Source organism: Condylostylus longicornis, unplaced genomic scaffold (genome assembly GCF_029603195.1).
Source record: "Condylostylus longicornis isolate FDR11 unplaced genomic scaffold, ASM2960319v2 ptg000023l, whole genome shotgun sequence".
Taxonomy (NCBI): domain Eukaryota; kingdom Metazoa; phylum Arthropoda; class Insecta; order Diptera; family Dolichopodidae; genus Condylostylus; species Condylostylus longicornis.
Window position 1 is genome coordinate 371188 of NW_026577992.1, and position 27479 is coordinate 398666.

The following is a 27479-nucleotide window of genomic DNA, read 5'->3' on the forward strand; positions in this document are numbered from 1 at the left end:
ATTTTAATTGCTGAATTTTTTATTATCCTTAACCCAAAAAAAAAAAAACAAGAAAAAAAAACAGCATCACAAATTACAGTTGTGCTATTTTTTTTCTGATGTTTTATTCATTTAAAATTAGATTTTTTCTAGGATTTGTTGATGTTTATAATTATATATGGAGTTTAACGCTTTAAGGAAGGAGAGAGGCGGAGGCTCAAAATAAAGATCAAATATATTTGTTTTAAATTAACTGAATATTAACAGACCATTACATTTAAACAACAATTAATTTTTATTATCAAGGTAATAAAATAAAGACAAAGAAAAAACAAGCAAACAAATTTGTTTCTGTTCTACTTTTCTAATATATCACTGTCTTTTTCTCGCTTTTACACTAAATGTAATATATTTTTGTATAATATTTGTGTATTTTAAACTTTTCGTGTTTTTGCCAAAAGAAAAAAATTTGTTTTTTAAATGGTCCCATGATAATAGCTTAAAAACAATTTACAAAATAATAAGAAACGTTTTTAAATCTCATTAAATTTAATTGAGTTAATAAAAAATTGAAATGCGAAAAATGTTTTTTAGGCTGTCGGATGTTTCTTTTATTTTCTATTTCAATTTATTGTTGTGTTTTTATTGAAAGATTGTTTCTTATGACTTTACACTTTTTTATATTGTACCTATATATATATATATATATGGTATTATATGTTATTATGTAGGTATATATATGGTAATCTAGACGTTAATAAAATATAAGGATAATTAAAATTCTGTTTTAATTCAATTATTATATTAAATAAAAATAACTTTCTACTCCAAATATTTTAATTATTAATTACTTAATTGTTTTTTTTAAATATTTCTTTATTAAGTGCGAACTGAGTCAATTTAATATTTGATTAGAATTTCTTTTGGGATTGTTTAAAATTTCTTTTTATGGAAATATATAAACATGAAATTTTAAAATTTAGTTTGGTTTAGATGTAATTATGAAATTTCATATTCTAAATTGAAATTTTTCGAGTCATAACAAGAAATATTTAGTTCTTTAATATCTCGGTTTTTCAATTATTTTATAATCTCTCATTTAAAAAAGAGTTTTTATATTTGGTTGCACAGATTTTTCGTTTACATTGAAAATTCTGTAAAAATTTTTCATACTTGATAAGTTTAAAAGTTGCTCAATAAATTTGCCGTTGATTCATAATAATAAAGACATACTGTGCTGGTTGATTCAAGAGGGAAAACGAAAAAATAGTTACTGATTAAAGTTATCAAAAGATTAGTAAAATTTCAAGTACTGAAAATTTATTTGTGTTTCCGTTATACAATAGTCATTTGAAAGCCCACACAAACGACTTTGGGCCAAAAACATATTTGACCCGAAACTCGGTTTTGTGGGAAAAACTATAATAATATAAATATTACAATATTTTTAATTAAATAAAAAAAATATTAATTACCTACCTAAAAATTATATGGTTTGCCGTGAAGTATGCAATTTTTTATTGTACAATTTTTAACATATAGGAAATCACATTTTTACTTATTTATTGGTACAAATTCAAACTGTAATACATCTGTTAATGTAATTCTGGGCTCACAAATATTATATTAGTTATAAAAATCCTAAAAATTGTTTGGTTTGAAAATAATTTTCAAAATTTTGTCTAAATCTGCTAAAACGAATAGTGATTAAAGCTTATTTTATGATAAACGCAGTTTGCTTAAAATTAATTCTTATTAAGTGATATAAAAACTTGTGTGAAGCTTAATAAAATATCTCAATCTCTGTAATGTGTTTGAATGTTAATATGATTATTTACATAATAATGACCTTGTGTATATGTAGATTCTAATAATGTCATTACTAAACTTAATGCCTTCGTCTACTTTATTTAATTAAACTGAAACAGGGAAAAACAATCATTAAGTTTTAAGACAAAATATGTTCCAATATAATTATATATAGTTTCCACATATTGTACTTTCTGATTAAATAAAGAACATGAAGTTTTTCTTTTATTATAGTTATAGTTAACTAAAAATAACATTATAGTAACAAAAAATTAAGAAAAAAATTTTTTTGCAAAGATTAAAAATATTCAACAGAAATCACGTAAAAAATTGAAATAATATTAAATTTCTTTTTGTTAAAAAATTTTAACACATTGTTGCTTATATGACACAAAATTCTACAGTATAATAAGATAAGTTTTTAAATAGTTTTTTCCACATCAGCAAAAAAAATTTAACATTATAGATATGTGTGTGGTACAATATTGAAGTATAAGTTCCTTTATGAGTACAATATATATTATGCTTCTTTTTCATGACTGTACTATTCAAAAATAACTAAAAATGTTGATAAATATATTATAGTATCAAAAAAGACATTTAAAGGCGTCAGATATATTAAGAATCGCAGACAATATATTATAATAAATATTTTACTTTTACCCTTTTATCATAAATGTTCTTTATGTTGTAATGGAATTTACGCACACATGTTCAATGTATTATGGTCATGTACATATAAACTAAAAATTCTACAATGTTCATGATTTTATGTATTTACATACTAACATACGTATGCATATACATAATAAATAAATTTAAAAAACTTATTATTTTTAATAATGTCCCGCTATGTTGTCTTTTATTTTTTATCCTTTTTACCAATTTGTCATGTATATACATATAATATACGTACATATTATTGGGTATATGCCAGTATGTAAAGCACATACATATTATTGTATATTTAAATTTTTATAGTATTAAACAAACATATTTATAAGCGAATTAAATAAAAATATTTCTGAAGTTTTATATGCACATTTAATTTTTCATCATATTTTTTATGATTTCTTTGTTAAATTTAATAATCTTATTGTGTTACACTTAAAATTTAACCTTTAATTGGAAATATAAGAGGGAAAGCGCGATTTCTTATAATTTTTTAATCAACTATACTATTTCAACATTAAAAGTATGTGTTGCAAATGAAAAATAAATTTTCACCGGTTTAAATAAAAATGTTTTAAAACTTTAGGAATGTGAAAACAAAATTCTATTGTAATAATTTTTCCAATATTGTTCAACACTTTTGTTTCTTAGTTTTATGTGAATTTAAGGCATAATTTAACAAAATCTGCTATGGTTGCATACAGAATAAATTATTTAATCAGTTCAGTTTAATATCGGTGAGAAAATGTTTATTATTCTTATCTTCAGGCTCTTATAGAATTTCTATTTAAAGAAATCTGATAGTTTCGAAGGTCTATAGTTCGGAGAAGAAAGAAAATTTTTTAATAATTTTTGAATTGAAAGGATCGAATCAGTCAACATTCAATTACAAATTAATTAGTGAAAAGAATTTTATAATTTACTAAGGCTAATAATGAACATAAGAGGTCAATATTGCTATAATATAAAATTTATTTCTTTACTAATCCTTTAACGTTTGTGAATTTTTCCAATACACACATTTCCCTATGAATCACAAATATACTATTCTTTCATTTTATTATAAATTTTCTTCATAGTGTAATTCAGCTTCATTATTTTTTATATAAACAAAGAAATTCTATAGAATATCAGAAAAAAAAAAAGAAAGCAAAATGCTGTTGCAGAGAACTCAAAATAAAGATATCGTGAGCGCATCCAATTGGCAACATAAATTATTATTTTTTTTTCACCATTCACATACACGCTCATCCTTTATTTAAAGCTAATAAAAATACAGAAAAAAATTATTTTGTTTTTTATTTATTTATTTTATTTTTACAGTTTTGTTTTCAAATTGTATATGATACCATATTAATTATATACGTATATGTATGTATTCATTTTTATAATATACACATACACATGCATATATCCACGTATTATCTTGTTTATATTATTTTAAAAGAAAATATTTTCCAATATCACGTCGTTCCAACACATTCTTCGACTAATTTCTCTTCAAAACGCGTTATAGATCATAAATTTATTTAACTCTATGGCCAATTGAGTTCAATTTAATTCGCAAAAAGGATCATAGAGCGTTATAACTTTTAATACTTTTATGTTTTATTTTTTGCTTGTTTTTTTTTTTTATGCTGGATTGTATTGTGTTTTTTATGTTTCCGTTTCTATATAGTATTATTCTATTCAGTTTTACGAATACTATAGTTATTGACTTTATAACTTATTGTATTTTGTATATATGTATGAAAAGAGGAGTTTAGATAAAAAATCTTATTTTTATAAAATATTTTTATCCTGGTTCTTATTATTTACGAAATATAAATAAGTAGTTACGTACATGTATGAATTATTTTTTTAAGGATTTATAAAGAACAAATGAACTAATGAAAATTTAAAAAAACATTAAGTAGTTATGAATTTTAAATAATAACATAATTTTTATTGTTAATCAAGTTATATTCAGATTAGTTATAAAATTTTACAAATTCTATTTTAAACTGACTGTAAGTTTATTAAAATTTTATAAATCAATTACATGAAATGTGAATTGTATTCATGGTGATTGTATTTTAACAATTTAAGGAAACTATTTCAACTCAAACAATAAAGGGTTTGGACTAAAAATAACAAACGGAGGCTAAGGTAAACTTAAATATAAATTCACGAGTGCACAGACTGCCCAACAGACTGAGTTTTTGCTAAAAATATTTTATTATCGATTCCCTACCCCTATACTGAACAAAACTCAATAATAATTTTATTGCGCCCACTACTATATATTTGCGCCTACATGTATGCAAAATACATAATATTATTTGAATATTCCGAATGAAATTGAATGTGAAATCTAAAATTTAATACAAAATTGTTGAACAAAAAAATGTAAATAATTTTTTAATCTAAAAAAATTATAAATAAAACAAATATAAACTAAAGTAGTGAATTTGGTAATTGTTTTGGAACTTATCATTTAAATTAATTAAAAAATAAATACATTTTATTAAGGAAAACAACAAAATGGAAGAAAAATTTTCAACATGCTGAAATTTTATATTTTTTTAGTTTAAGAATGATTCTTTATTAAATTATCATGCGAATAACGGAAATATATAAAATATAAAGTAACTATTATTGTTATACAATATCAAAGTGTATACAAGTTAAAAGAAAGGTTTTGATGAATATTACTTTTTATTACTGTTGGCCACGAATCTTTATTTTCTATACATATTTGTAATATGAGTAATACAAGAAATGATGGAAAATTTATAATAAGCGTAAAGCTATTTAAGACTTTTTATATGTTTCTCTTTTGTTTTTTCTTGTATTTTTATAAGAATAGTTAGATTTCATCTTTGGCAAAAGGTTTCCCATCACTATTTTCATATATATTATTCGCTATTGTAAAGAATATAAATGTACCAAATAGAAACTAAAAAGTAGCTACCGATTATACTTCAAAAAATATATGTATGGTTGAACATTATCAGACATGTATATAGAATAATAATATTGCTACAATAGTCTTAACAATATTGGCACAATGATATTGGTACTATACTGCAATAAGAATATAGTTCCCAATATTCTTTTACTTTTTCAACTTAACACAAATAAACGTAGAGTAAGAACAAGACAATTCCATTTCAAAATGGATACAATTTCCTTTGATCCTTCTTCTCGTTATAAGACTGTACATAATATACAATATGTATCTGTGTAAAGTGTAAAACATATTAGATATAATACAAGAAAAAAAAAAGAAACATAATTTTAAGGGAATAAAATAAGTTTTTGATTATACTTAGCGGGTTTGCATTTTCATCTATTTTTATAAACTCAATAAAAGGAAAAAGATAATATATTATAAAAAAGGAAATAAAATATTATAAGCTTTCATGTCAATTTAATATAACGTTAAGGATAAATTCTTAAAGATATCGTTTTCTTTTTTTTTTCTTTTTGATAATATCTTTGATTCTATATAAATAATTGACATTTAAAGTCCTTCATCTCTCATCTTGTATTATAATTGTGTAAAGGGATGAATGTTAACACTTCTTTCAGTCTATATTCACACGTACTTCTCTGTATGTCACAGGTTCATTTCCACATATTTTTATGTATTTTCATTTCAAAATATTCACATAATTATTTTAATGTATTTCTATTATAACCTTGAAATGAAAAATATAAATGATCGTAATATAAAATTTAATAAATTCGATATAATTATTTAAAAATGTTGTCGATCAAAGTATCAAATCCATGCTTAACGGGAAATAACACATTTTGCCTTAGCAAATTTGATTATAAAGATTGTGTAATTGCATATAGCTTAAGTAGTAACAATGATCGTATCTGTTTATTGATATTTGCCATTCCATTTGTTACAAACTTAGAAGAGCTTAGAGTGTTAATAATTCCCTGAATTTCTGTTATATATCCCAAGTTTTAAATTTGTTTATTAAATTTGCTGATTTTTAATATTCAAAATGATGAAAGGCCATTATAAATCAATAAATATTAGAGTCGAATTTCCATGTAAATTTTCAAAAAAATTATAATAATACTGTAGCTTGAGTTGTTAAATTTTTGTTAATAGGTGTTTAATAGAGCTTAAAGTGTCGTGCATATTTTAAGTATTCGTTTTATGACACAAAAAATTCCTTTTGGTTCAAAAAATTGAACGAATTATTTTTATTATCCCGGAAATTAAATTAGAAATTTTATATATTTTAAATAGTGAAATAATATTTTGTTGATTAAGAAATATTAAATTAATTTAATTTTTTTTTTGCTTTTTTCTAATTTCAGGTTAGTTTTATAAATTAATTTCAAAAATGTCTGCAACAAAATTAATTTTCATTGAACTGGTCAAGTTTTGTAAAGTGCAATAAAATTAAAGGTAATTTATCTATGCTGTTAATTTTTAAATTTCTATTGTTTATAAAATGTATCATGATTTTAGGATAAAATTCTTATGTACCTATATTTAATAAAATATTGGCCAAAATTAAAACTATACTAAAAATGCATTGACATTACAAAAAAACTAGAAAGGATAAATTACTTCTAACCAATTACTTTTTCAATTCGAAAGGATTTGAATATATTTTTTTCTAGAGATGTAGTTAATATAAATTCTGTAATTAGCTTATAGTTCCCAAGGGATATAATCTCTCATACATTATTTATGTAGTAAAAATTAATATAAAAGTGACTCTCATTTTCTTATGAATACACGCATATAAGTACGAAATTTTCCTAGAAATAGTATAAGAAACGAATTTCAAAAATTTTTACAATATATTAGAATACAATTCTCGGAATGACACGTTATAAAAATGGCTAATCAGAAATACCGAATTGAATACTAAAATTTATGTACTTTAAAAAAATTATGCTTTAATAGGGAAATTTTAATTATAGTTTTTGAGGTAAGAAAAACAAAATATTTCATACTTTTTATTAAAAAGTGCTTGGAATTAAAAAAATTCTAAAAAGTGCAATTTAATTGAATCAAAAACGAACCTGTTCCAAAGTTTAATATTCAAAGATTTTTCCTTTTTTTTCAGCAAAAATTAGGTATTGTCAAACTAAAATATTTCAATTTTGAAAAGCAAACAAATTTAAAATAATATATGGACATGAAATTAACAAATATAGTAAAACTACATAAAAATAAGTCTTTTGTTAAATTCAAATTTTTAAAATTTAATTCAAACATGTCTAAAGCACACATAGATAATATTCTAAATTTATTTTACACAACACAATTCTGCTTGCATGGTACATTAGGGTACGAGTTCCTGTTTATCGCAAAACATAGATTATATTCTTTATATACATTTATCTTATGTATATATATTGTTTATATATATTTGTAAGTATATGTAAGTAAATTTATCTGAGGTTCAGTTAAAAACTCTAGTACTAGTTGATGGTAATATATAAATTTATATTCTATACACTATGTATATGCATACTTAACTAATATTATAACAATATTCGTTTAGGCAACGCATTTTTTTAGGATGTTTAAATACCTTTGTTGGAAATACGATATAAAATTCATACTAACAATTTAAAAGTATCTAGATAGTGAAAATGGAATAATTAATTATATATGAAATTAAGGTTCGAATATTATAAACAAAAAATTTGTGTAAATGTTAAAATTAATCTTTGAAAAATGTTTTCATAATTTCCTTCGGAATATAAATTAAAACAAAAATAGTTAGACAACCTAATGGCTTGTAAAGAAGCAATTTTCACTTGATGAAGTGAAAATACTCTATTTAATCAAAATCTACTACATTACTTAAATTACTTTTATTCATATACCAAAATATATCAATATATTGCATACATTTAGGATGAGAAAAAAAAATGAAGAAGCGTAACATAATGGGGAATTAGACGGTTAAAAAAGTGGCTTGAGAAAACTCTTAATCCTAATGGAAAAGTTAATGGTAGCTTTATGCTTTTGTAGAAAATTTAGAACGGTGATTCTTATGAGGGAGAAGTTGAATTTTTTTTTTTAACTTTTTTTCATTAATGTGTAAAAGTTGACAAAATTTTAGACTTCTACAATTTATCATGAACGAGAAGGACCATCTTAAATATTGCAAAGAAAAAAAGAACAGGTTCCACATAACGGTTGATTACATCGGCTATTTTAACATTCTAATGTTTAACTTTTCAGTAGAAGAAGGCAGTAACTACTTTTTTAAAAATATGATACTTACACTTACAGACAAACGGGCGTACGAGCTGAAACTAACTAACATTTTTTTCGAATAATTGTTTTTTGAAAAATGCTAAAAACACTACTATATATAAGTATGTCTAATAATATTATACTATTTGCAATGTATGTATTAGAAAACATGTTTAGAAAATTAATTTTTGCATGAAAATAAAATACGTATGTATAACATTAGCATCATTAGATTTTATGTCAAGGTTAAAGCATAAAATTACCAAAGTTGCTGTTTTGCTCCATCATAATAATAATAATAATATGGTTTCTTCTCTGTAAAAATTTGAATTGAAATCAAGGAACGTACGTATTATGTACGTAACGTACATACATATAAAATTAATAGATTTATATATAACGTATTCGTATACATGTACAACTTTTGAATGCACTATGACTTGTAAGTGTATACACACAATTTTCTAGCTTTATAATATGGTGTGCATAGTTATTACGTGTATATAGGTGTATATATGGGCACTCGTCTTTAAAATGAATTCGTTAGCATAAATTTTATTGTTATTTTTGGTTTGCTGTTTGTGTGTTTCTTTTTCTTTTTCTTGTTCTTGTTTTTTTAACAACTTTTTCTCAACTGATGTTGGTTTATTAAATCTTATATTTATGATGTAGGTATGTTCATATTATATAGAATAGAGAATTCAACGATAGAAAAGTGAAAAAAAAAATAAAAACAAAAAATACAAAAATTTAGCAAATAACAAAAGTTAAGAAAAAAAAATTCATTATAAAGCATAACAGATTGTTAAAGGTTAAAGCATTTTTTTTACTGTTTTATTTTCTTCTTATACACTTGCAGCTTGTAATCCCTACATAGGAAAAATTGCATAATACATGTATATAATAAATCTGTATTCAAATATAATTTTAAAATAAAATCTTATGTGTACATAATCATTTACATACATAGACATTATATATAATACATTTATAGTACATATCTACATGTTATAAGCATATAAGTATAATTATATGTACTTAAATTACCGCAATGGTTAATATTTACAATATTGCAATAAGGATTAAGGAAAAAAAAAACTAAGAAAAAAAAAATGAGATATGTTATTTCATTTTACAATTTAATCCTGATTTTATTCATAATGATTATTACTATTATTATTTCTAGGTTCCTTATGTAAATTTTGTAAATTTTACAAGGTATAAACTATTGTATATATGTATGGATCTTATAAACTTTATTATCTTTTGAACACAAATCTCATATACATACAAGGTACTTACATTTTTATAATATCTAACAATTTTACTTATACTTTAAGGACTCTATACCTTTATATTTTTGTTTTTCTTAGTTTTTTAGCACATTTCCAAATATTTTTTGAAAAAAACTTTTCCATTAATATTACTCTATACTTACTAGTCCATCTGTCTGTTTTCAAAACATCTGAGATGTCAAGTTATCGTAAAGTTATACCGTGGAGAGTTTTTAAAATTTACATTTGCAGGAATTTTTAAACTTGACTCTTTATTTGACAAAATTGTCTATAGATAAATCAGACACACTTCTTAATAAAACTGAACTTAACCAATTTAAGCTATCGCCAAAAATGCCTATATCAAAATTTATTCCTCTTTTCTGATATTCCTTTTTAATGTAGACTTAAAAAAATCCTAATACATGTATACATAAAATTCTTATAATATACCAGTTTCTATAAATATCAATTTTCCCTTAAATTTTCGAAATCAAATGTGCTAATTAACAAACCATTAGTTCGATCGACTGAATTTTTTCTTATTTTCTTCATTTTTTAAAAATTTCTTTGGTTTTTTTTTCAACATAAGAATCAACAAAGAGGTGAAATTTTATTTACATAATTATAAAAATTTTTTTTTTTACTATAAAGTTTAATTGCGACCAATCTAGAGAAAGTAGGTACACATACACAATATTCATGGATTATGGTAAAATTTTAAGTATACATTTTTTGTATAATATGAGAAACTTGATGCAGTTATTTGCTAAATATACACATATGCATGTATATATTGCTATTATGTTATTATTATAAATAACTTTGGCATTTCGAATAGAATGAGAAAAAAATAGCAAGCCAAAATGTTAGGATTTTTTCATAAAATTTTCATATTTTAAAAAATATGCAAAAAAAAAAACAAAATGTCTTAATTGAAAAACTAGAAAATTTGTTTTTATTTTTTTTACTCTTGCTTGTTTTTCTATTTTGTTTAATATTTTAAGTATCTATATGTACATATTTTACACTTACGTACAACATTTTAAATTGGGTATATCGAGGAAGAACGAAAAAAAAGAACATAAAAACACATATAGACCATTAAATAGCGAAACGAACCTTAACGAAAAAATCAACGGAAAACCAAAAATTTATACCAGGTAACTTTTGGTTTTTAATTTTTGTTGTCTTCCTTTTTCTTTTTAATACGAATATTTTATCTAGTTTAAAAAATCTTAACTTTTCTCTATACAGTTATAAAAAAAAATGTATATATTAGTTAATTTACATTTTTATCCTTAAAAAGTACACACAGGTATATAATATATACGGTTGACATCGACTTGTACACATACATATACAATCTTAGTTTTACAACTTTATTATAAATGCAATGTAAGTTGTTCATATAAAAATCACAAATTTGAATTGTGGTGTAAGCAAACGTTGTGGTCTTATAACTCGTGGAAATTTTCTATGTTTTACAAAATATTAAAAGTAGGAAAAAAAACCACAAATAACCAAACCTCGAACACCCCTTTTAGGTATTCTTAATGGGTATGTGAGTTAAAATTCTCCTACATATTTTTCTTTATTCGTATATCTATACTAACTGTTTTGACTATTTTAGTTGTGACGGACTTATAAGTCTTATAGCTATTTTATTTACTTTTATTTTAATTCAGAAAAAAAAATACCCAAGTGGATGTCGTTAGTGTTTATATATAAAATTTTTCTTAATATTCTTGTTACTTTTTTTTATAATTTTTTTTTTCAATTTTAATTTTTTAGTTATTTTTTCATTTTCAAGTTTTTTTTTTTGTATAAAATTTGCATTTTTAATAAATTTGTACACTAATAAAATAATAATATGTAAAAAGATAGAGAAGAGAAACAGAGAAAGAAAATTTGTACATATAACAACAATGTTTATTGTACAGGGAAATGAAACTTTCAACAGTCGCACAGATTTTCAATTTTTGAAATATTCCCTTACGTATACACAAATCTATGTATTTACAAATTGTATGAAAAGTAAATAGTTAGGGTTTTATTGAAAATAAAAGATTACCAGTTGTTTAAAATATTTTGAATAATTTAGGTTTCTATAGCTTACTTATGAAAACAAGCGGTTGATTTTGTACAAGTTAATAAAAAATTTAATTATGCTAAAATATTAAAAAAGTTAGTAAATGAAAAAATGTTAAAGTTTTAAATGAACTTATATAGTACCATAAAAAGTGAATTCGTTTTTTCAAGAGTTTAGCAGCTTTGAAAACATTAATTTTATTTTTCTATTCGAATGCTGAAAACACAAGGGGAAAAAAATTATATATTTTTAATATAATTATTGTCCGTTATACGCATCTATTTTAATAATGCCTAATGTTTTACTTTTAAATTAATATTTTTTTGAGAAATCTCGTAAAAAGTTCTTCCCGAACAATTTTTGATGTAATTTTAGCTTATATGGGCTTATTTGTCAAAGACATGCATATAATTGTGGTTCTATTCTAATGCGCAAGGATTTGCAAGTATGAAAAAATTATTAACTTTCTATGGTAAAATGTAAAATTCCTATGGTAAAATTATTAACTTTCTAAGAAAGAAAATTTTCTAGAAAATAAAAATTTTTTTCTAATTTAATGGAGTTATACAGTTACAGTCTACGAATTGCTACTTAAATTTGTGTTAATTCCCAAAATAAGGGAACAAAATGTGAGTCCAAAAAAATAAATCAGTTTATTGTAAATTGATTTACAATATTATATATATATGTATTTTTTTATTTGCAAATAGTTACTACATACAGAAATACAGAAAGTTTCTGAGAAGTTTTTTCGCCCAATTTCTGGAATCCACTAATTAATGTACATTTTGACGTGTTACGGTCCACTTTTATTTGAAATGCAGATTTTATGGTGCATTGAACGAGATACTTCTGTTTTTGCAATGCGTTTGCTTTTAATTCTTTTACATACTTCGGATACTCACGTTCTTTATGACAAATCGCGTAAAGTAAAAGAATATCTTTAAAAAAATTTATAGTTTTTAGCACGTAATCAAAATTTGAAATTCAACGCAGCATTGAGTGTCTTAATAATTTAGAATACTATGTTAGCAATTTAATACCTCTTTGTAGAAGATGGTAACCCAAAACAAAACATTGATTAACTTAAAATGGAGAAAATTAATTTATTTAAAAAGAAAAACAAATATTCTTCACTATTTTAAAATGCAAAAATTTTTAATTATGGACAAAAATTTTCACTACATATTCATAAATACATGCATACATACATACATACATAAATTTTTATATTTAAAACAAGGCAATTTCACTGTGTTTATACAAAATATGAATATGAACTAATGTACTTCAGTTTATTTAGTTACATACATATATACATTTCCATTTTCTCTTCATTTTATTAATTTTACATTTTTGGTTTACGTTGTCATACATTTTTAATATATAATATAGAATATTCTTATTTGCTAAATTGTCATAAATTCAGAAAGAAAAAAAAATTTTAATATAACACAATATGTAATATGTACAATAGTATGACGTCCTTCATTCTATATGGTACCCTTGAGCTTACAATTGCAAAATGTACATATATAAGAATTAGAAGCCAAAATATATTATTTTTGGTTAAAACTAAACCTTAAAATATCATACTTATATATTTTTAATTTGCCTCTGGTTTCCTATAAGCTTCTTAAAATATTTTAACGTTTACATTACTTTGCTTCATCCTGTAATAGTTATATTTGAATAACAAAAGTCCTCGTAATATTAAAAAAGATGATGATTCAGTTTTTGCAAAATTTGTTCAAAAAAAAAATACAAATTCAAATGCATTTTGTCAAAACTTTAATATTTTAGACTATGTAAATAAATTGCACGGGATGGACATTATTACCATTCTAAGTTCGAGAATATCATTATACAGATAGTTTGTATGAAGTATAGTGAATCTCAAAATTTTAATTTGTCTTTACAGGAATAATATTACAATTTGGGTTCTTATAAAATATTTTTCATATATTTCACATATCGATTGAATTCAAGAGCTTGTTTTGCTTTTACTTTGAAATTAAAAAACATATACGTAAACTAATTTTAGTTTTTTATTCAAGATTTTATTAAATTAGGTAAAACAAATGTTTTAATCTTTCTTCATGAGAATGACCATGCAACAAAATTTATTTTTGGCATTATAAGTTAATATAGCTAAAAATTTATTATGAAGAAGATTGAGAAAGGTATACGTTTAAGTCGTTACTTGAGTTAGAAAGTGTTTTGATACAGCAAATAATTATTTTCTTTATCTCTTAGTGAAGAACTTTGAAATTGTCCCTTCCATGAATTTAATGTCTTTTCCATTGAAAAAAATAATATTTTAAACAGCAAAAATGTCCATAGAAACATCATTTTTTAGCACTTTTCCAAAATTTTTTTTGAAAAAAATGCTTATTAGTTTCGCTCTGTCCGTCCGTCCGTCCGTCCGTCCGTCCGTCTGTCCGTGTGTCTGTTTACAAAACTTCTACACCCTTAAAGATAGAAAGCTGAAATTTCATACGTACATAGATCTTCACTAGAAACTTATTTCCGTAGAACAAAATTTTTACCTATCTCCCCCCCTCTAGAAGTTATACCCCCCCAAAATCCTGAAAATGGCCATTTTTAAATATTTGTTGCAATGAAACCATAAGCATTTTTGAAATTTTGCAAACGCAGAAAGGCAGTGGCTTGCTTCCCCTTGCGCGCTATTCTATAGTTAAACTTTAGAAAAACAAAATGGCCGTTCAAATTTACCGTTATCTAAAGTCCTTTTTTTGCAAATTTTTGATGCCGTTTTTCTTCTACATCCCAGCCTGTAGAAGCTTGAAATTTTAGTGGCTTATAGACATTAAAAAATAGTTTATTTCGTTAGAAAAAAATTTTTTCCCATCTCCACCCCCTTTCAAGTTATCACCTCTTCAAATTCGTAAAATTTCAATTTTTGACACCTTATATTTCCGAAATCGCAAGCTTTTCCAAATTTTTATAAACGCAAAAAGCTAACGGTAAACTCCGTGACATTAAAAAATATAATTATTTTTCTTAACTCACACAATTAACCCTTAAAATCGAGCATTATGTTAACCCCTTTTTATATTAATTTTTGCTTTATTTTAAGACTGCATATATGCGTCATCCTAAATATATGCAATCCTAGAAATAGTTTTGTATATGAATGAAAATAATTTTAATAGTGTGATAGGTATACATAGACTGTATTTAAAAGCAGAATTTTTACTTGTTGAAGGGAAAAGTGCTTCAATACATACCATTGGTTTGACCCAACTTTATTTTAATTTTATAATTAATTTTATAGTTGTTAAGAAAAATACATCAACATCAAAATGGTAATCTAAATACAAAGTCTTATTGATATTATCTTTTAAATAAAAGAAAAACGACTTAACATGAAAATGAATTTTTCAATTGTGGCATAAAATAATAGGCACTTGTATGCCACAAAAAAAAATTAGTTAGATAATTTACTTGCACTTTTAAATTTCAACTGATTTAGTGTAGATATTCAGCAACTGGATCGCGTTATCACTCAATTGAGAGTAAATAATTATTTTGAAAAAAAATTGTGAACAATATGCTGTGTTTCATTTAGCAATATATGGGTATTTTTCTTATATTATGGGAATTTTTTGTAATTCATAATGAATTATATTTGAAAACATTTTATAATTTTAGTAGATAGTTGGTTATGAGGGACATCGAATTGCCTCTTAATTTTGCTAAAAATAAAAAGCATATTATTGAGCTTTTGTTTTCATATAATTTCATAAGATTTCATATACTAATCATCTTGTCTGTTTCATTTTTACAATTTTGATTTTCATTCGAATGTCCAAAATTCCGTTAACATCTACAGAAAATATTCCTAAATATCAAATTTAATAATTTTTTTTCTTATCTTAATTGATAAGCAAATTCAAGTTGCATCAAAGATCATTTTCAATAAATTCAAATTAATTTTCAATTCAATTCACACTCTTTGTTTCTCTTTAGCATAATTAAATCCTTTGATTTTTTTTGTGTTCTTTGAAGAAATTTGTCTTAAGATTTTTTTTTATATTGTTCAATTTGAAAGAATTAAAATTTTAAGAAGTTTAATTTTTTTTTATCAAATATCATAGAATTTTCAGGATTTAATGCATCCTTCGTGATTCTACTGTATGAATTGAAAATTTCTAGTTGTATTGGATTTTTGTTTTTGGCAATAGATGAACTTAAAATACAGACTAAAATTTGCAAAACTATTCTAATATTCTAATCTGTGTAGTGACTAAATATAAAATTTATGTTTTGGGGTTGTACTATTTATTCAGGACATCAATTGTTTAATTTTTTTATTATTTTATGTAAATTATACTTTTTCTCTTTTTGTATTTGCGGAATCACAGGCTGAACAGCACAAAAGCTGCATCGGGTTACGACACTATGTTATTGGACCTTTTCGACTTTTTGACGAAAGAAAAGCTCTTCACCTGCATTATTTGCAAAGATTAAATCTGAGTAGAAATGTGTATGTGGTAAAATTATAACAGTAAAGCAATATTATGCGTTTAAATACAAAAAGCAGTTTTCTACGTTTACATTCTTCCTTCCGTTTGACGACCATTATGGAATAAAATAAAATAATTGCAATTAAAAGAAAACTATATATTCATTCTTCCTTTATCCTTATAAAACAAAATTCATTTCAAACTTTTGTTAATTATCATCTTTTTTTTGTTCTTAGGTTTTTTTTTTCTGTTACTACTTTTTTTGTCCTTTTAATATAATATTTAAAGAAAGTTCATTAGGAACTTTAGGTTCAATTTTTAATTATCGGAAAAAATTCATTGAAACATGGACAAATTGTATAAACACTTAAGTGTGAGCAAGAGAAAGTATTCGATTGGAAAAGGACAAAAAAAATTTTTTAAAAATTAAAAGAATGCCATCTTATTTTTTTTTATTCTTTTGTACATATTGCAGCTATTCGCACTGTACTATCATTTCACAGTCATTAAAATAAATCGAACAAAGGATAATTTTCATGTACTCCAGTTATCTCTACATAGATAGAGATAGAAGAATTAAATAGAATAAAATAGAAGATAGAACAAAAACAAAAGAGAAATTAAAAGAAAAACTAAAGAGACGTCTTTAGAAAAGTTTTGCAGAATAATTTCTTACGAAATTAATTGCTGTATCACAAAATTAAATTTACTATGTACATATATATACTTATTTTCTTTGTATACATAAACTTATATACTAATATAATATAATAGTTTTTATAGATTCAATCTAAGAATTAAAATTTGAAATTACTATAATTATTCACGAAACAAAGAAAGAGAAAAAATCTAGAAAATCAAAATGAATATTAAAAGAATTCATAAGAAAAAATATAAAATCTAGAAAGATGATAAATGAGTATGACCCGAAGCATAACCTAATAACGATTTCTTTAATTCAAAATGTTTAAAACCAATTATTAAGTTGATTAAGAAGAACACAGGCATTAATTATTATTATTATCAGTTTTATTCAAAATATCGAGTTGCAATCGAATCTATCTGACAAAAATATAATAAATTTTGAGTAAAGAGCTTCAAAACCTGTTGCAAGTTTTGATAAATACTACGCATTATTATAGTTGTTAAAAATGTATCTTTACACAACCTATTATAATAAAAATTGTATCTTTTATTCAACTAATAACATTTACAGTGCGTCAGTGACGTTTTTATGATGAATTTTCCGGGAAAATCTCAAAGCTTTTGGAAATGGATAAAAGTCTTATTTCTTCTCCAAATTTTTTTCTGAATATCTTTATTGATTAAGTCTCATATGCATAAGTTAGACAAATTTGGATCCTTTCCATGCAGTCTTCTTGCTGTAAGAATCCCTTGTGAAGTTGTGGCACTAATTGACCATGTTTTGTGAATCTTAATCACTAAGAAATCTTATCATTGAATTCCATAAGAGTTATCTCTGAGTACATAGATGAATAATGTAAACGAGTATGTGAAGCACTTTTTGTTCCTGAAAATCTATAGTATTAAGAAAATGTTGAGAGACATTGATTTGCATTAATGAATTAATTAAACAGAAGATTAAAAAATATAAGAGAAAATTAAAAAATAAAATAGAAGAAAGTAAAATTAAAGAAAACGAGAAAAAAAATAGAGTTGACCTTGTCAACTCTGTGATACCCGTACGAATTGGTTATCCTATGTGCGAATAAATAAGCCATAACTGACTGTGGAACAGACAATGACTTTAAGTTTCCGTGTTACCATATTAATGTATGCAAAGTTTCAGTACTATGTGTTTTTCAAAATACTGTGTGTGCCAAACTACTATTGAAGTTGTATGGCAGCTACCAGAAAGAGCCAAGAAATTTTAGCTAATTTTATCAAGCACATCGGCCCTACTAATGTATTCACTTGTGTGAAATCTCAATATCACAGCTTTTATAGTTTCTGGGATATAGTCAAATAACTTTTGAAGTTGTATGGCAGGTACCAGAAGGAGCCAAGTAATTTCAACGACTTTTATGAGACACATTGGCCCTACTAATATATTCGTTTGTGTGAAATTTCAATACCATAGCTTTAATAGTTTCTGAAATATAGTCAAATAACTTTTGAAGTTGTATGGCAGGTACCAGAAGGAGCCAAGTAATTTCAACTACTTTTATGTGACACATTGGCCCTACTAATATATTCGTTTGTATGAAATTTCAATACCATAGCTTTAATAGTTTCTGAAATATAGCCAAATAAATTTTGAAGTTGTATGGCAGCTACCCGAACCGGTACCCCAATCATGTCCAATTTAAATAGGGTTCTGGCACTTACTACAATAAATCATTTGTGAAAATTTGGTGAACTTAGCTCAATTAGTTTTTGAGTTATCGTTCGGACGGACGGACGGACAGACAGACAAAGCTAAATCAACTCAGAATTTGACGCTGATCAAAAACATACACTTGAGTCTATATCTAACACCGTTATTTCTAAGCGTTACAAACGGTAAAGCAAATTTAGTATACCCTTCGAACATACGTTCGTACGGATATAATAAAGTATATGAACTGAACTATCATTAAAAAATATCCTGGAGGCAAATTTTCATTTTACTTTTCATAGATGAAGAAAATCTTTATCTGCAATAATCCGCTTCTGTTAAGAAATTTTAATTCTACTTCTTTTAATACGATTATTAGCCATATTAAATTAATATTTAAAAAAAAATATTCAAAACATTAATGTAATTTTTTTTCGGTTTTCATAAAGCGAAAAATTTCATTTGAAAAAAATTTATTTAAAATAAATTAGAAAATAAAATATGATCAAAAAAAATCAATATTCTATAGAAAGTTCTTTTTTATATCCGTACGAACGTATGTTCGAAGGGTATACTAAATTTGCCTTACCGTTTGTAACGCTAAGAAATAACGGTCTTAGATATAGACTCAAGTGTATGTTTTTGATCAGCGTCAAATTCTGAGTTGATTTAGCTTTGTCTGTCCGTTGTCCGTCCGTCCGTCCGTCCGTCCGTCCTTCCGTCCGTCCGTTTTAGCGATAACTCAAAAACTAATTGAGCTAAGTTCACCCAATTTTCACAAATGATTTATTGTAATAAGTGCCAGAACCCTATTTAAATTGGACATGATCCGGGTACCGATTCGGGTAGCTGCTATACAACTTCAAAATTTATTTGGCTATATCTCAGAAATTATAAAAGTTGTGGTATTGAAATTTCACGCAAATGAATATATTAGTAGGACAAATGTGTTTGATAAAAATCGTTGAAATAGCTTGGCTCCTTCTGGTACCTGCCATACAACTTCAAAAGTTATTTGGTTATATCTCAGAAACTATAAAAGGTGTAACATTGATATTTCACACAAACGAATATGTTAGTACGGTCGATGTGCTTGATAAAATTCGTTAAAATTTCTTGGCTCTTTCTGGTAGCTTTCAAACAACTTCAATAGTAGTTTGACACACACAGTATTTTGAAAAACACAGTACTGCAATTTTGCATAAATAAATATGCAAAATATACTACGGCAACTTAAAGTGTGTTACATAGTCAGTTATGGCATATTTATTCGCACATAGGATAACAAATTCGTACGGGTATCACAGAGTTGACAAGGTCAACTCTATTTTTTCTCGTTTTTTAATTGAAGTGACTATTAAAACCTTTACTATAATACATTTGGGTCAAACCAATGGTTTATAATGCACCTATATAAAAACAACTTATGTATACCAACTACACAATTAAAATTACTTTTATTCATATACAAAATTCTTTCAAGGATTGCATGCATTTTGAATGGACGTTTGTGCAGTCTTTGAAATAAAGTAAAAATAAAATTAAGGAGATGTTAACATCATGCTCGATTTTAATTGTTAATTGCTGTTTCTTTGGGTGAAAAAAATTCAAATTTTACAATTTTCGTCAGGCAATAACTTTAGAGGGGGTGGAGGGGAGGATATAACTTTTAGATGGGGGGAGATAGGTAAAAATGTTCTTCTATGGCAATAGTAATTTTCTAGTAAAGATCTGTATACATATAAAATTCCACCTTTCTATCTTCAAGGGTGTGGCGCAGAAGTTACTAAAATTGCCTTACCATTTGTAACGCTAAAAAATAATGGTCTTAGATATAGACTCCAGTGTATGTTTCTTATCATATCAGTCTCGAATTCTGAGTCGAATTAGCTTTGCCTGTCCGTCTGTCCGAACCAACTATAATTCAAAAACTAATTAAGCTACGTTCGCAAATGATTTGTTATAGTAAATGCTAGAACCCTATTGAAATTGGATATGATCGGGTTACTGGTTTGGGTAGCTGCCATACAACTTCAAAATTTATTTGGTTATAACTCAGAAACTAAAAGCTGTGATATTGAAATGTCATACAAGCGAATATATTAGTAAGACCAATGTGTTTGATAAAAGTCATTGAAATTGTTTGGCTCCTTCTGGTAGCCGCTATACAATTTCAATAATAGTTTGACCATATCTTAGAAAATATTGAAAACACAGTACTACAATTTTGCATAAATTAGAATGTTAATATGGCAACTTAAAGTCCTAGTCTGTCCCATAGTCAGGTATGACATATTTATTCGCACATAGGATATTTTTCTCGTTTCATATGATATTTTTAGCTGATATAGTGGTCAAAATCTTAAATTTGAAACTCTCAACACGTTAACAAATTATTTATTTGATTATTTTACTATCATTTTTTTCCTTTCAACAGTTTGTCAGAAATTAAACTACTTTTTCTTACATACCTCTTAAATTATCATCAAATAAGTATGTATTTAAATTTTCTATAAATTTTTTTAGCACAATTTTATACACAAAAAAGTTCGAATTATTTTATTTTTCTCTATTGATTTTGCTATCGACAATTTATTCTCATTAGAGAAGACACAAATTTATTTATAATTATTTTAATTTAATTTTTCATTTTATTTTCATTTAACATTCTTTTATATATGTAACAGTATACATATACACACACTTACGTAAAAAAAAATTATTTGAAGGAAGAAAATAACAAAAAAAATTAAATAAATCCTTTTAAGTAAATTTTTTTTCCGGCAATTCACATGTCTAGAAGGAATTATTTAACACTTAAAAAATAGAAATTTTAAATCTAATTCCTTTTAATTTTGTGTTTTTTTTTTTGTTTTGCAAAAAACGAGAATAATAATATATCCTTAAAATGTATCTATATTCAACTCTAAATACAGTATATATTGAATTTACTGTTAAGCGCACATATAGATATTGATATAAATCTAAGGATTTAGATATCTCTCATGGATATTGGATGTTGTTTCAAAACCAACTATATGTACTCGTATATAGCTAATAATCCTAAATTACATAATATATTGTATTATGTGTTTAACAATTTCTATAATATCTATAATGTACAATTACACATTTTTAGGTATATATGTATATAATAATAGAAATGTATGGAAGGTGTTTGTTGTTAGTTTGATATTCCCGAAAGCGTATCCTAAAATACATACATGATAATAACAATACATATGCGTATATATAAGTATTATGTGTAATATGCTCAGCTTGCAGCTATACTTAAAAATTTTCCAATATATTTTTTTCTTATTTTCAATATACATTTTGTATTTTTTTAAAACATATAACTGAACAATTTATTTATTTATTTTTTTTTTATTTTTTTTAACATTCCTTTGTTTTTAGGATTTTCATTTTCTTCAAAACGAAAATAAAATAAAAAACCTCTGGACTATTTAATTTTTTTTTTTTAAATAATAATAAATTTCTAGCTATTATATATAAATATATTTTGATATTATGTGCTTATAAATGTATAAGTATCTTTAATGGTGCACAACATGCTTATTACATACATTTGTACATGTATGTATAAATATTGTATTTATATTATTTTCTTTCATTTCATTTAAAACGTTGTCCTTTAATCCAAGATTTAGCTTCTCGTTAACTGGCAATTACTTTAAGTGCACTTTAGATAACAACTCTAGGAGCATAACAAAAAAGAAATAATAAAAATACTTATATGTAATTATGTAGGTATATAATATAAAATGTATGTATATGCTCACTGTATTTCTATCTCTGTTATTTTTACAATTATTTTTTTAAGTATATTTTGTTTCGTTTTAATTTTGCTTTTTTTCAATCTTAATAATGTAGACATAAATATTATTATAAGAATACAGGGTGTTCCAGATTCGATGATTCCCCTAAGGTAGAGTGATAGGATAGATTTAGACGATCAAAAAAATATTAACGGCGTTTTAGATTATTTTACTTATTGTTTGAGTAATAAGTAAAATGATGTAAAAATTGGGCGGTTTTCAAAAATATAAACTTTTAGCATCCCTAACTTGAAAAGGGCGACGCAAACAGGAAAAATATTATTAAATGTTTATTGTAAATCTGAAACCATTTCGACTTTTTAAGAAAGTACAATCGAGTATCGAACACTCTGTGTAGTTAATTCGCATATATTTATATTTTACGGACATAAGTAAATGTGTATAAGTATGCATGTAATAAATATGTGAATGTATTAAAATATAATGGTACATTACAGATTTTGTCTAATATTCTTTGGTACTCCTTTTTTTATATTATACATACATACATTCCAACAAAAATATCTCAAATAGAAACCAAGAACAGGAAAATTTCCTTTTTATCCTTTTTTAATCTTAAATGCTCGCCATCATTTACAGAATTTCCTTTAAATTCGTTATTTTTATTTTTTTGCTTATTTTTTTAATTTTTTTTTTCAGTATATTCTTTTTTTTACCAAAACACTTAAAGGAATAACATAAAAAAAATACAAAAGAAAAACAAATGTAAAATCAAACGGAATAAGGAAAAGGAAATATCCAACACTAGCAAACCAACTTTAGATTGAATTAGATGGACTAACTATGCTGAAAATTTTCTGAAAGAAAACAATATACATACATAGGTACCTACATAAATAAAATATAAGTGTAAAATATATAGATATATATGCAAACATGTTTAAAGCGACAACGCAGTGACAATGAATTTTTAGAAGTGAAAAATTGTATTTTGGTGTTAAAAAGTATTATTTGACCTTAAGGCAATAATTGAATAATTTAAAATATTCAGAAATCGTTTTTTTTTATGCGAATTTTTTTACTGGTATTGGGTCACTAATCACTTCTTCTATGTAATTCTGTTAATCTTTTGTTTTCATTATTTTTTTTTTTATAGATAGAGAAAGTTGACCAGATTGTTTACGACAGGCACTTTGTTTAGTACGAATAACGAATATAATATATTTTTTCATAAAATCCATAAAAAGCATCATTTGGCGTCTTTGTTTGCCATTTTTCATGGTAGAAAATAATAAAATTTTTAACAAATCAATAAAATATTTATAATACTAACGTGTCGTAAAAGTTCGAAAAAATTCAAAAACAGTTTTGGTGCGCAATACATTTTGAAATAAATGTATCTTTTAACATTTAAATAGTAGTAGTAGTAGAATATTCTACATTGTATTAGCAAATTTCAAAAACGGCGATAGAATTTGAATTCAAAGCGGTATACGAAGATAGCTGTGAATAGCTCTCGCGGAACTGTTAAAACTTTAATGAATAATTGTGGACCTCGATGGTAAACAGTTTTTTATAACATCAATGTTCAATCAATAAAGATCAATATTACTCCATATGCGTATATAAACAATAATTGCTACAGAAAATTTACAAAAACTTTGAATAATATGAAAAAAAAACATCTGATGTGGTCAGCACATAACCGAACGCAATGTGTATTGTTCAGTTAAGTGAAAATGTTACGGAATATTATAAAAATGTCTGTTAAATACTTCTTTCCAATTTTTAGGACATTAGTAAGCTTATATTTAACATACCTAGAAAAATGTAAATTTGGCTCTTAGTAGAGTTTCGCTTTGTGCTACCAGAATTCCCTGAAATGCTCACCAGTTATTTTCGGTAACAACCAGAACTCAAATATTAAATTTCAAAAGATATTCTATCTATTCGTTCCGCAGATATGCTGAAAAATGTAAAATCGGCCCACAAATCAGTTTTCGAGCCCTGATCTTTCCAAAAAATTTTTACCTATCTCCCCCCCTCTAGAAGTTATACCCCCCAAAACCTTAAAAATGGCCTTTTTTAACTATTTGTTGCAATGAAACCATAAGCATTTTTGAAATTTTGCAAACGCAGAAAGGCAGTGGCTTGCTTCCCCTAGCGCGGTATACTATAGTTAAACTTTAGAAAAAGAAAATGGCCGTTCGAGTTTACCGTTATCTAAAGTCCTTTTTTTCCAAATTTTTGATGTCGTTTTTCTTCTAGATCCCAGCCTGTAGAAGCTTGAAATTTTAGAGACTTTTAGACATTAACAAATACTTCATTTCGTTAGAAGAAAATTTTTTTCCATCTCCACCCCCTCTCAAGTTATCGCCCCTTGAAATTTGTAAAATTTGAATTTTTGACACCTTATATTTCCGAAATCGCACGTTTTTTGAAATTTCTATAAACGCAAAAAGCTAACGGTAAATTCCATGACATTAAAAAATATAATTATTTTCCTTAACTCACGCAATTAACCCTTAAAATCGAGCATTATGTTAACCCCTTTTTATATTAATTTTTGCTTTATTTCAAAGACTGCATAAATCGTTCATCCTAAATATATGCAATCCTAGAAAGAGTTTTGTATATGAATGAAAATAATTTTAATAGTGTGATAGGTATACATAGACTGTATTTAAAAGCAGAATTTTCACTTGTTGAAGGGAAAAGTGCTACAATACAAACCATTGGTTTGACCCAACTTTATTAATATTTACGTTTGATGTGCGGTACGCAATAATTGATTAAATAATCTTAAACAATTTAGAATCAGTAAACAAATTGAAAACAAATTTTCAATTTGTTTTTTTTCTACTGATTCAAAAGAAAGTATAAAAGCAAATAAATGCTTAGTTCATGTTTAATTCAACACAATGAGGATAGTAGTAATAATATTTTCTGCTTTATTTGTCGTAGTTTCTAGTATTTACATAAGTTCTGAAGTAAAATACCCTGAAAGCGATTTCCTAGCAAAACAAGCTTTCATACACAGAACGTGGCCTTGTGGGCTCGTTTTCACGCGAATAAACAATTATTTCTCTACTCAATCACGGTTGCTGTATTACATCGCCCAGATGCTGTTGGTATTGTTTTACCAGCAATTTATGAAATCAACCCATATTATTTTTTTAATTCAGAAACAATCCAAAAAGCTCAGTTCTACAAAATGCATGGTTTTCATGAAATCAAAAAAGTTGACAATGTTTACCAGATCGTTATACAGAGCAGCTACACTGGAGAACGTGGACATTTCAATTATGAAAACGTATTATCGTATTTCACTGAAGATGTTGGCTTGAATCAATTCTACTATTATTACAATTTAGATTATCCATACTGGACTGAAGGTTTAATTGAGGCTCCCTTAAAGAATGATCATCGTGGTGCTTTTTATTTGTTTCTTCATTGGCAACTCTTAGCTCGATACTACATGGAACGTTTGTCACATGATTTAGGTGAAATACCTGTATTCAAATACAATGATAAATTTGACGCTGGCTACTACACAGAACTCCGTTATTATAATGGTGTTTTCTTCCCAAATCGAGATAATTCTCATCGTTCATATTATGAAGGCAATTATTATTTAGCTCATCGTGCTTCTATTTTGGAACAACGTTTTTTTGATGTAATTCATTCGCACCATAAAATGAAGTTCGATACTTTCGAACACGAAGTTGAATCCTATGACATTTTTGATGATTTAATCCAAGGTAACGTAGTCCCACGTGTCGTGTGCGGTTTTAATATAAGTACAATTTTGGCATTGCTAATAGATTTATTATTAAAATTAGTCATTTTTATCATTAAATGAAAAAAAAAAAATTTAATAATTGTAAGTAAGAAGTCAGTTCCTATCACAAATTTATAAAAAAAAAATTTAAAAACAAATTAAAACGAGAAAAAAATAGAGTTGACCTTGTCAACTCTGTGATACCCGTACGAATTTGTTATCCTATGTGCGAATAAAGATGCCATAACTGACTATGTAGTTGCCGTATATTAATTTATGCAAAATTTCAGTACAATGTGTCACAATACTGTCTGTGCCAAAATACTGTTGAAGTTGTACGGCAGCTACCAGAAAGAGCCAAGAAATTTCAACGACTTTTATCAGACATATTGGCCCTACTAATATATTCGCTTGTGTGAAATTTCAATACCATAGCTTTTATAGATTCTGAGATATAGTCAAATAACTTTTGAAGTTGTATGGCAGGTACCAGAAGGAGCCAAGTAATTTCAACGACTTTTATGAGACACATTGGCCCTAGTAATGTATTCGTTTGTGTGAAATTTCAATACCGTAGCTTTTATAGTTTCTGAGATATAGCCAAATAACTTTTGCAGTTGTATGGCAGGTACCAGAAGGAGCCAAGTAATTTCAACGACTTTTATCAGACACATTGGCCCTACTAATATATTCGTTTGTGTGAAAGTTCAATACCATAACTTTTATAGTTCCTGAGATATAGACAAATAACTTTTGAAGTTGTATGGCAGGTACCAGAAGGAGCCAAGTAATTTCAACGACTTTTATCAGACACGTTGACCCTATTAATATATTTGCTTATGTGAAATTTCAATACCATAGCTTTTATAGTTCCTGAGATATAGACAAATAACTTTTGAAGTTGTATGGCAGGTACCAGAAGGAGCCAAGTAATTTCAACGACTTTTATCAGACACATTGGCCCTATTAATATATTCATTTGTGTAAAATTTCAATACCATAGCTTTTATAGTTT

The 27479-nt window shown here is 25.4% G+C and overlaps 1 protein-coding gene across 1 annotated transcript in view; it reads left to right on the plus strand.

The window, feature by feature from the left end:
* Positions 1-27479, plus strand: part of LOC129606978 (larval serum protein 2-like) — a 167494-nt gene that overhangs the window by 45260 nt on the left and 94755 nt on the right. The window contains exon 3 of the mRNA XM_055517644.1: positions 25724-26444. Coding sequence (XP_055373619.1) covers positions 25724-26444 — 721 coding nt within the window. The remainder of the gene's footprint in view (positions 1-25723; positions 26445-27479) is intronic.